This window comes from Bacillus rossius, chromosome 2 (genome assembly GCF_032445375.1).
Source record: "Bacillus rossius redtenbacheri isolate Brsri chromosome 2, Brsri_v3, whole genome shotgun sequence".
NCBI classification, from domain to species: Eukaryota; Metazoa; Arthropoda; class Insecta; order Phasmatodea; family Bacillidae; genus Bacillus; species Bacillus rossius.
The window spans coordinates 55,535,231-55,547,442 of record NC_086331.1 but is presented as its reverse complement, the minus strand read 5'-3'; the positions used below and the strand labels follow the sequence as shown (position 1 = coordinate 55,547,442).

At 34.3% G+C, this 12,212-nt stretch overlaps 1 protein-coding gene across 2 annotated transcripts in view; it reads right to left on the bottom strand.

The window, feature by feature from the left end:
• Nucleotides 1-10,900, bottom strand: part of LOC134529299 (PDZ and LIM domain protein Zasp) — a 243,982-nt gene extending 233,082 nt beyond the window's left edge. The window contains exon 1 of one of the 2 annotated variants that reach the window (XM_063363207.1): nucleotides 10,607-10,900. In XM_063363207.1, coding sequence (XP_063219277.1) covers nucleotides 10,607-10,861 — 255 coding nt within the window. In that variant the 5' untranslated portion in view covers nucleotides 10,862-10,900. The remainder of the gene's footprint in view (nucleotides 1-10,606) is intronic. The other variant, XM_063363209.1, reaches the window with a different exon arrangement.
• Nucleotides 10,901-12,212: the final 1,312 nt, after the last annotated feature.

Genomic DNA, 12,212 nt, shown 5'->3' with positions numbered 1-12,212 from the left:
CCAGACCACACAGAGTGTTAATGATTAAATAACGAGGTGAGAATTATTACGTAGTAGGGAAAGATTCCTGGGTTATTATATTATAATGTATTTATTGCTATTGATTTGTTGTATACACGATGATTCACCACTCACAGGGCTTAGTCCTTACATCACTTGCCCGATAAATGTGGGGCCAGATTCCCATCATTTGCAGTGTACTGAACCACCGGGGCCTCCAAAATTATGGAGGATTGTTGTGAACCACTTGGGAAAAGACTCGGTGCTCACCAATATGCACCCTGCTGGACTGCTGGACTCGAACCCACGACCCTCGATGCACGAGAGAGAAGCGTGAGCTCACACTGCCACCGGGAGTCAGCACAAATGAACTGCCTGGTTCTCATAGATGAACAGGAACGAAAGCAGCGGCATGACTCAGACCGACCAAAAAATATTTGTAAATTAAGATTAGAAGAGCTAAGAGAGTAGTGCAGTTTTTTTTTTTTTTTTTTTTCATTATTTGAAACTTGATGCATGTATTCCATTCTGCGAAATAACACTTAAGCCAAAAATTAAACCAGACTTCACTATATTTTTTGTTGGTATAAAATTCTACGCTACTCTTTTGTAAATGTTGCTAAAAATCGCCTCCTCACTTATAATAGAAATACGTTTTATTCAAACACCAAACAACATTTTTAAATTAAAATTATTTTTGATAAGTTAAAAGCAAATAAAATCATTTGGAAAAATAGAGGCAAGCTAAAAACGCTACCCAAGTGCAAATAAGTGCATGAAAGTTGGCGCATGCGATTTGCAACATATGATCAAACGCTTCCCAGGCCAACTACAATATAAATTACCCAACTTTGAAGAATTGTCTGGAAAACAGTTTGGCTGAGAGAATTACACTAAGGCCATTTTTGACGTGATAACGTCTTATAAATCGATGAACGCCGACTGCACTAACGAAAAAGCATGACTCATTGTCACGTCCCGCCTGAGCCGAGCGTGCAATAACCGGCCAACCACCGTGCGAGAAAATCTTCTATAATATCAAACAGGTTAAGACGAGCTTTTTAAAAGCAGCAATTTAAAAATTTTGTTTTATTTTTCCAATTTCGTCTTTTCAAATTAACAATTTATTTACATTGATTTGATTTCAGTTTATTTCTATAACTGATTGTTCGTGATTATATTTAAACAAATTATTTAAATTAAATTTGCAAAAACTGTAAATAATATTTAAAAAGTATGCAATTTTTCATCAATGTTTTCTTATGACGTTATCACGTAAAATTATCGTCCGTAAACCGACTTTACAGACAACCCACTTTTTTGTGCTTATTGTCATATAAATCCACGTTCACATAAATTTATTCGATTTTAATTTGGCATACTTACTTATCATCTTCGTGAAAAGTGATTATTCGACTAAATTTTAAGCCGACTTCGAAACTCCATCCAGAAATGTACTTAAAATCTAAAAATATTATTTATTTCTGTACATTCAATATCACATGCTTCAATAATTATTATTTGAAGTTTTTAATCGCATTACGTTTTCTATCTCATCTTTCATAAAGACTACTTCACGGCATATGTAGATACTAAGTTCAGATAGTTTAAAACATGTCTTAAACATTTCAAACATTGCCAATAGATGTCAACTTACTATAACAGAAATAAATTTTCTGTGAAACTAATTTTTTAACACTTTTAAATACCATACTTTATTTTATGAACCGTTAAGTAACAAAAGTGCAGTGTTTTTTTTATGTAAAACGTTGGTAAAAGACTTCAAAAGTTTACTTGAATTTTACGTTTATGTTTTAGATGATCAATTGAGCCTTTTTTTAGTATAGTTATGTGAATGTTTTATCCGCAGTATTTTTTTTTTCAAAACTAACCATCGTAAATTTTGTAAAATAAAGGGTATGAGTGAAGTGATCGGATTTGTCAAATAATATTTCGATCGAAAATATTACTTTTATGTTTTAACACCACATAAGATTCTTAAAATCTAGTTTTAATCAAGTCGGTTGAGTGCTTGCCTAGTTGAAAAGGGAGGGGGGACATACAGACAGGGACACACAACAATAAGCAGACACACATACGAAAAGAGTGAGAAAAAATTGAGGGGGGAGGAGGAAGGTTAGTTTTGAGCTATCCTTTGGATACAAAACTAAAATCGATTGTTTTGATTGGAACCTATCATTATGAATTAAACCATAAAACCAAAATTAAGTAAATAAAATCGAAGGTGAAATGCTTGTAACTTGTAACTTAATGACTTTTGAAAGACTTAAACCATAACACGTTCTTAAAATATCAGAAACACTTCCACAGTCAACTTGCTAGTGATCGCATGACCGGAAAATGATTGTATGATACTTTCAATGTAGTATTTGACTATAAGAAAACTTTTTAACGCGTTTATGCTGTTTCATAGAAAATCGCAAAAACAAATTAACGTCACGTATCTGTCAAGATTGGTTATTGTAAAATTGTCTAAGTTTTAGTGAATTACTTCGAAGGTTTTTGATATCCTGCCCATACGTTTTATACACTTACGTTTACCTTATATTTTGATACTGTCAAGGATTTAAGGGTTTTTTTTTCCTTTCAAGCAGTGCTCTAATTTTTTTTCTGTAACCAAACTTTCCTGCATTAAATTAATGTATAAGATTTCAAATACAATTACTACGGGTAGGAGAGGTTTTTAATGCAGTATGTAAATTACCTAAATTATTTTTTTTTTCGAATAATTTCTGGTTTCATATTAACTCTTCAAAAACTAAAATTAATTTTACACCCCTCTCAATGCAAGTCGCATCGTTGTAGATCTCTATTGAGCGTAAATTCTTTCCCTAAGGGCTTTGAATATATATACTGTATAGAAGTCGCCAGCCCAGGTTAAAATTTCTAATACGGTTTTGAGGTAGTTGGTTAATTCACCGCCGCAATCGCCACCATCTCTAGGGCATCGACTTGTGGTGGTCCCTAGCGGACAAGTGTCGAACTCTTCAAACACCCCTTCCCCCTCCCATTGAACGATCTTGAGCTGCAGTGAATGATAGGTGGGAGGTGCGGGGAATGACAGCGGGCGACACTGCTGCGCTCTAACGTGTAAATAACAACTAAGACGATACAGGGCGTTACGGCAGCGCACTGCAGCGGTGAAGTTCCCAAGCTGCTCATCATACGCTTCTGAAAAACGTAGAGTAAATCCTATCCACTCGCGACTTCTATACAGTATATATATTCAAAGCTAAGGGTGAACTCACAATGATCCGTCACGTCCGTCGGTCACCCATCCATCCGTCATCCGTCCGTCCATCAACTAGCCGAGCGATTCACAATCATCCGCAAGTCCGTCATAGTATTTTATCTACTTGGATGCTTCTAATAACTATAATGGCTTATATTTCTGAGGAAATTTCTCTTGTAAAGGTTTACCAATTGGACGATCATGTACACTAAGCACTTATAAATGATTAAACATACTCTAAAACATTTATATTAATATAGTTACAAGTTAACATTTATTATAAATTACTTTTGTGTCTCAGTCAATTTTTGTTTCAAATATCAAAATCAATACGTGTTCATAGGCAAGTTAAAAACGTACCTAATATGGGAGCAGCGTAACCAATAAACAAACTAAAAAACATTTTAAAATAAAGACAATGCCTTTCAGACATTTTTGATGTTATAATTGCATACGTCCGTCAATCGAAAGTTAAAGCTTGGCAAGGTTTTGGTGGACGTAATGATAGAATTTTTCGGACCATTTGATTGTTTGAATGTCACGTGATAGATGGATGGACGGGTACCGGATGGATGAGAGGGATCATTGTAGGTCCAGCTTAAGTTGTAAATTTGTGTAAATTTGTGAAAACGCCATCTCTCACATCAAAGCGAGCAGTTCCTGCCATCGCTTTCTTTCTACTTCCTCTTCGCACGAACCACTGTGGCAGTGCCAGTGGACAAATGAGCGTGACAAGTCACAAATACTTATCTCATGTTAGTGTTTCTTCGAACAAGCAATGACATCATTTCATGTTTTTTTTTAATTCTCGCAACATGCATCGCGTTTTAAAAAAAATATTAGCGTAGTGAACAATAGCAACTCTAAATAATTATTCAACCGCATGACTAAGCACTTTTAATGTAAGGTGACTTAGTTGGCAGAAAGTTTTTTATATACAGGTTGTCCTAGAACTCAACGCCTGACGGAAATCACTTGATAGGCCAACTAATAAAGTGTTTGAATCAATAATCCCCATTTTAAAATACCCACCCTGCACCAAAGTATTATATTCTGTGACTACAAACTTTTGTTACGCAATCCTGAATAACCCTTCTATTTATCACAATTCAAAATAATATTAAACATGCTATACGTTTGTAAAAATAAGTATTTACACGACTTATAAGGCAAACATTTTTAACAGGGTAACTTTGTCTATTTATACTACAAAAAAATGATATCCTATCTTAGTAAGTTATTTAAAAAGAAGGCATATTCATGCAAATAACGTAAAATATATGTAAATGTTACTCGTGCGCTAGGAGTAGGAGTAGGGATTGTGATTGTCAGTCCACCATATTGGATTGTGACGTCACATCTTGGATGACCTTGACCTTGAACTTCAAAATTTGTCAAAAATGATTCAAAATAACTCAACATTTACCAAAAACTCACCAATATTCGCCAAAATTTCCAGCTATTTAGTTAAAACATTTCCGCCAAAAAGATTTAAAAAAATTTAAAAAATCCCTATTAAGAGGAAAAAATTCCCGTTTTGAGGGAAAATTTCTCGTTTTTAGTCCTCAAAATTGCTAGTGGCTTGAAAAGTCCGCAAAGCTGCTTAAAGTGTGCATCTACAAGCTGCCATAAGTCGCTTAGGTCATGAACTTGAGAATTAGGATGCCATTGCCTTCATTTAGAATAATTACGCAACTGCTGCAATTTTCGTCATGGCCGCCATCTTAAAAAAACCGTAATTACTATCCGATGCTAATGGGAAAATAATTTCATATTAATTTAAAAAAATTTAAATTTCGGCATATTGAATTGTTTCAAGACCACCATCTTGAAAATCCATAATAATTTAACTAAAAAAATCAGGAAAAATTTTAAATTTATAAAAAAATTAATGGATCCAATTTAAATAAAATTTTAATGAAAATGGCGTCATCGGTTTGAACCTGGTGAGGGCAAAAATAAAAAAGCGAAGGAGCCTTACTCCACAGAAGCCACCGAAAGACTGACTTCCTAACACTAATGCCATATCGCCAGATAATATGACGTCACGTCTGCCATCTTGTTTTCGTCTGTTGGAGGCCATTATCTTGGAACCAACATATTGTTCTCGTCTGCTAGAGGATGCTACCACCATATTAGTTTAGGTTTTACCTACTAGAGTGCAGAAATCATTTATTACTGTGGCGCTCACCCTCTTGAAATTTGGGCGCCATCTTGGAAATGTTTTGATATTTAGTATAAATTCGGGAAAATTTTCAAAATTCATTTTGAAAAATCTGTAATCAATATTATGATTGATTCAATCAGTTCCTGTTTTTGTATCGATACTTGATCGATGCAAAAAATAATTTTATATTAAAAAATTTATTTAATAAAAGTATCTTAGTGTCCTAGTCTACCAGCCTCCAGTAAGCTGATGATACCCATTGGCCGCCATCTTAATATTGGATTTATTGACCTAGAAATACGGAAAGAATTCCGAAATTCATCAACAAATCCTTATTAAAATAATGATTACTCGATGTATTTCCGTCCTTGGTTTGATTCTCGGCCAGTGGTAAGAGATACTAAAGCTTAAAAAAAAATTTAATTCTCTTTTAAATTAATTTTAGTGGAGATGATTAATCATTCTCTTTACGAAAAACGACCTTATATAAGATAACTGTCCATCGAAATAAATATGTTGTCCTTGTGCCTACCATCAAAGTCTAATTTTTCGATACTTGGAATACCTTTTTTTTTTGTGAGTGTTTGGTAAATTTTGAGTCATTTCGAGTCATTTTTTGCCAATTTTGGCAAATTTTGAAGGTCAAGTTCAAAATCATCCAAGATGAACGCCATGACGTCACAATACAAGATGGCGGGCTGACAATCACAGTCCACACTCCTACTCCTAGCGCAGGAGGAACATTTTCATACTTCTAACGTAATAAATTTGTTTACATTATGAGCCGCCAGATTTACCAAACTAAAATTTTTTCCTACATTATTTGTGCAAAGAATGTTTTCCCCCTAAATAGGTATGGTATGTTTGATATAATTTTTAATTGTTTTCAATTGCAGGGTTATCCAGGATTGCGTTACAAAAATTTAAATTCTCAGTAGCCAATAACTTAGTGAGGGTGGTGATTTTAAACCTTTTGAAAAAATTCCTAAAACTCATAACTACCAGATTTTTAATTATTTTTTTAAAATTCAGAACCACAATTACTTGGCCTATCAACTGTTCTCAGATTGACGTTGAGTTCTGGAATATACTGTGTATTTGTTGTTAAAGGCAAATTAAACCAAAATATTTGTTCGCAAGCATTCAAGAAAGTAACTTTTAACAGCCAGAAAATATGGTGCATGCAAAAAACTTTTCATACAAAAAAAATTGAAATAACAAAAAAATAAGTGGCCTGCTTAAATGTTTAAACATTCTGAATTTCTATAAGCTATTTTTATAGTAAATTCCACAAAATGAATATTTACCATCAGCCACGTTCCGAGCATCATGAAATTCAACTTAAACATAGCTTGCTTGGCACACTTTCATTCCATTTGACAATAATGCCTACCAGTTTCAAATATTACCATCTAATTTAGAGACAAAAAATATTTTTGATCACTCAGCTAATCTAAAATAAAATAAAATAAAATAAAATAAAAAAATACGTATTCGTTATGTCTCAAAGGTCTCAAAGGACTATACAAATAAAAATATTTTGACCCACATATTTTTAACAACCTCATAACAAGGTTTTTGTTTCTTGCAAAACATCATTTTTAAAAGATACAATAAATCGATAACTTATGTTCTTAGTTTTTCAAAGAAAACGTTTCATTTGAGAATTTCTTCTGTGGACCCCAAATTTCGGCAGCAACAGTCCAAATAGTCGCCTGTTTGGGTTGTTGATCTTATTCAATTGTTTCTGCAACATACTGAACTATTAGTAAACAGTACTTTTGAATATTATGTAGGTAGAACTAAATTGTGTGATTTTACAGTAAATGCATGGTTAGCAGAGTATACAGCGATGCTAGGGTGGTTTACACCTATATATTTATGTTGGTACAGTTTTAATATTGTGCCCAAAAAAAATATTATCGAAAGTGTAAAATTAAAAATAAACAATTTGGCAAATAAGCCATAGCTGCTGGTATATTTTTACTTCGCGGTGTTAAAATTTACATTAGCATGCATGTGTAAATTTACCACAACTGCCTGTTCATTCAAAAAATTTAATTTGGTTCGTAGCTTAAAGCTGTAAGTAACAACGTGTACTTTAGAGCGATTTAATTCTTTATCATTTTCTAATAATCAAATGAAAATCTCTCACAATCTGAGCGAACTATCGGAGTATTGAGCGTCTTGACCTCTCGTCCATCATGCACAGTAATAGCTCGTGAAGTAATGTGAACACCATTTTATAACGACGTGTTTAACTATTCTTATATACCTAACCAATAGATAGCGTAAATAATTTTTTCAATATAAATATCTATTTTTGCAGTACCTTGGTAGTTGAAAAGTTACTCTGAAAAATATTATGCACTCTTTCAATGACGTAAGTCTGGATATACAAGTACAGTGTACTGATAAAAAAAATACATTTATTATTGTACACTTTGATGTGTAATTTCACATAAAGGCTATATCCAAATGTGGAAAGTTCTAACTTTAGTTATTGAAATAAAATGTTAATATTCGTGCATTTTAAAGGAAAACTGCGGCATAAATTTGTTTTTTTTTTTTTTTAACGTTTCTGTAAAATTACATAAAATATACTTATTTTAAAAATTGTAAGGTAAAAATTTTAAAATTTCTATATCTTTTTATATGTAATTTAACGAATTTTGTTTTTACAGTTCTGAAGCTTCGTAACAGTTAATTGTAAACCTATTAGAGAACAGGTCTGTTCTGTTATTTCTCTGCTCATTTCTCTCAGTGTTTGTTAACTGTAGGCTGAAATTAACCTCTCTTATAACACTTAAATTAAACCAGGAGTGACAAGAAAAGATGTGTCTGGAGGAAATGAAGAAAAAAAAAGTGAGAAAAGATTTGAAGTGTTTTCAAATGAAAAAGCAGGAAGCGAATGAAGAAAATTCACTATTAAAGTTATCGCTTTTGATAAGTTAAACTATAGTAGAAATTTACATCACTTATATCAAACAAAATATGTGGCAGTTCTTTTGATTTTTAAGAATACATGCAAAAAAAAATACTGTTTTTAATTTCAAGCATTTAATTTCAATTCCTAACGTTTGTTTTTGTTACTAACTTTATAATATGCAGTGAATTAAGAAATGTAGGAAAAACACATAAAAATTGTAAAAATTCCTCCTCCCCCCCCCCCTTCAAAAACATTTTGCATACTGAGTGTAAAATATTCAGGTTTGAAATTTTAGAATTTAATACTTTTTTCTTGCAATCGTGGTTCGTTTCGTAGTTTCAATGCACGATTACAATATTTCAGTGTTTCAATTATTGAAATCAAAATTATTAAACCTTTAATATGAAACTACTGACCACTGAAAATTAGTACTGAAATTTAAATTATATACATATTGCTTCTTTTTGAATTTAAAAATTGTGATTGTGTAGCTCATCTTAAATGTAAAAAAGCCAGAGCTATTCTACAAATATTAATTTACAGAACATTTACCACCCACCACGCAAGAAGTAACTTTTTATTAATTATTTACGAATGATATCCTACCTAACAAATATGAAAAAGTTTCAATCTTATATTTGTGCAAAATATTACTCAGCAACAGAAAATATTTAAAAACATAAAAAATTTATTCGCAATCTTTACTTTCACTATCATAAGTGATTAAATTAAAACCACTTTCACTGATAGCTTAAGGGTTTTTATGTAGGCTTATCACACAGATAAAGCTCCTTAACATTCTATATGCTGTGTTTAATTATTTTAGCTTGATTTTTTTTATTCGTGCCAATCTAGAACAACAATATTGTAATGCAGGATATATTATTTTTTCTTTGCCGGGAACAATGGGTGCGTATATCCACATATATAATGTTAATTAACAATGTTTATATTTATCGACCTAAGTGTTTCGATATCAAACATCTGTAAAAACACGAATTTCTTAATAATGGGGAATTTTGTAGGTAATGAAATATTTATATTTGAATCCTACATCTTATACTAACTAGGCAAGTTTTGCGAAATTTAAATCACCATAAATAGTTCTGAAAATAACCTACATCAGAACGTTGGGAAATTAGAAAAAAAAATACACCTTCAGCATGAATATTTTAGGTTGTGAACGCCAAATTCAATCCATCGTTCATCACAAAGCTCATTTCTCACGTCGTTGTGTTTTATCAGGGGTGAGGGTGGAAAACGTCCCCAGAAAAAAAAACTGGCTTCACCACTGTTTTCAGGTGTTGCCCAGTCTCGTCGTTACATAAGCAACGAGGCCCAAAAAGTGCTGTGACCAAGACAGTATATTTAGAACGCCCGGCCTCGGGTCATATTTCTATGCTCCGTAAATATCTACATGCAGGGCGGAAAAAGTGGGTGTATGATTTCACGTTTTCATCAGAAGCGTAGCTAATCAATAACATTATTTGCATTTTTTGAAAATTGGAAGATAATCATTAAAAAATACAATACCTACACTTCCAGTATTTATACTTTTGTTGAGACGTCTTATATTAAGGAAACAGCAATAAACTCGGATAGTAAAATAAAACTGACGGCTGAAAAAATTTAAAACGAAGCACCTGGTCATCGAAACATAAATATTCTTTTTTTTTTTGGTTAAAACTTTGTAAAATATGCGACATAAGATTAATTTGATCGTATAAACTGTCATAACGTGACAATAATTAATTTCAGGGAAGTTATTTTGTAGCATTTATTTAAATATTTATCATTTATTAGTGTTCCATCAGTTAGCATTTACTTAAATTCTGGGATACTTACGATTGTCAAGACTAAACTACAAATGCTAAAGAAGAAATCATTTGATTAAATCTGAATATTATCATAAAGATAAAATTTATCAAGGATGCGTTTTGTAAATCAAATGTCAATCGTAATTTACTGTCGGAATACTTAGCAATAATTATCCTTACCTAAACCAAAACATCACCTACTCGTTTTACACGTAAAATTAAATGGATTTGGCGCCTGATTACATCCCGCTGGCAGGCGTCGCTGTAGCGACCAATCACCGAGCGTGGCGGCGATTTAAATGTCGCCGCCGTGATCGCGCAGTGCGCGGAGAGTGAGTTAAGGTTCGGCCGTTGTCTTAGTTGCAGTTTTCAGCGGCCGACGCTTCACAACTCCCCGGGAAGAAAACAGTTGGCGCCACGATCACTTTGCTTTTGTTTACCTTCTGAATGAGGAGTGGCGTGCCGAAGTCTTTGCCGCCCTGCAGACGGAACCCCCACGGGGCCGCGTCGAAGCGGGAGAGCTTCGCGGTGATGAGCTGCGCCATGGCTCGCTGGTGCAGGGACAGAGAACAGACGCGGACACTTGTCGGAGAACAACCGCACGACACACGCCTCGTGCAGCTCCGCCGGTAACTGAACACCCGCTCGCCGGCCCGCGAATAGAAATGTCGTCTGCTGGTTGGAATGCTGCGCATGCGCGCGCCGCTCCCGCGGGGCGCCCTCGCACCGTGGCGACGCAGTGCGACGCGACAGGGAACTAACTTCTTTTCTTTTTCCTTCCGTGCTCCGAGTAGGTCGTTTCACCGCGACCACCACGATAACCGCATGCTAGAAATTTTCTTTTCTGCGTGACTAGAGGTCCGCCCGTCGTCCATGTTGGCCGCCGTACGACATAAAACCCGCGTCACAACTCTTTGGGCAACTTGGAAACTTCTCACGTTATAGACATGTTTGCGTCGTTTATGGCAGATGTGGTGTCGGTCCACGAGAAACAATTAAGAATATGTTGAGGCAGGAATGGTAGTTTTGTATACAATTTTTTTTTGGAATGAAAATGCTTAAGAACGGGAGTTATCAGAATAATTTCTAGGTATGAAACACCCGGTACAGATTCTTGAAATAACTCAAGGGACTATGCATTACACTTTTATATCCATGTTTTTTACATGTCCTGTTATGTTGCCGCTCAAATATCATAGTAACCCCGTGCCAGGGCAGATTCAAAGGGGGAAAATGGGGGAAATCCCCCCCCCCCCAAAGCCAGTGGCAAAAAAAAATGGAATGCTGTTTTTTTATTTATCACCGTACATTCATTTGTCAAGGGATCTGAAAATATTTTTTGTATCAAATATTACAATTTTATGCTTTTGTCGAGGAATTTATTACAATGAAATTGGGAACATTGCTTGGTAACAACTGTATAATGATAGCATGTATCTTGAATGGGAAATTTGTGCCTTTTTTTTTTTTTGAGGGATTTCTTAATTCGGATGTGGCAACTCTGCTTGACAACTGTAGTGTCTGAGATTGTTTCGCGCGCTTTAAAAGAAAACTAGCAGAAAGACCGTGATAGAAAATGTAATAGAGAGTGTTCAGTAAATCATGTTTTTGTGAGGTGTATGGTGGCAAGTATTACTCGAGCATGGTGAGAGTCTCTTAGATTAGCCTACTGTAGCTACACAAATGCCTTTCAGTGAAGTCAACACAAGTTTTTGTGAGATACCAGGCGCAAGCATCTCATTATTTTATACAGTACAACTCAAGGAAGCATTTTTAAATAAATTAGAATCTTTTTGTACATCTGATCGGACCATAAAATTAGTTTTAAAATGACAATAATCCTGCCAGAAATCAGGGGCGTGCCTAGGGGGGGGGGGGGGGACGAGCGGGACCAGAACCCCCCCCCCCCCCCCCCCCAGGGCTAAAAATATTTTAATATATAATTCATAAAATGAAAAAATTAATTATTTACTTTTATGAAGTTACGGCCAGTATTTTTAGATAGCCTAAATCAGCAATATTGAACACGTATTTTTCAACATTTTC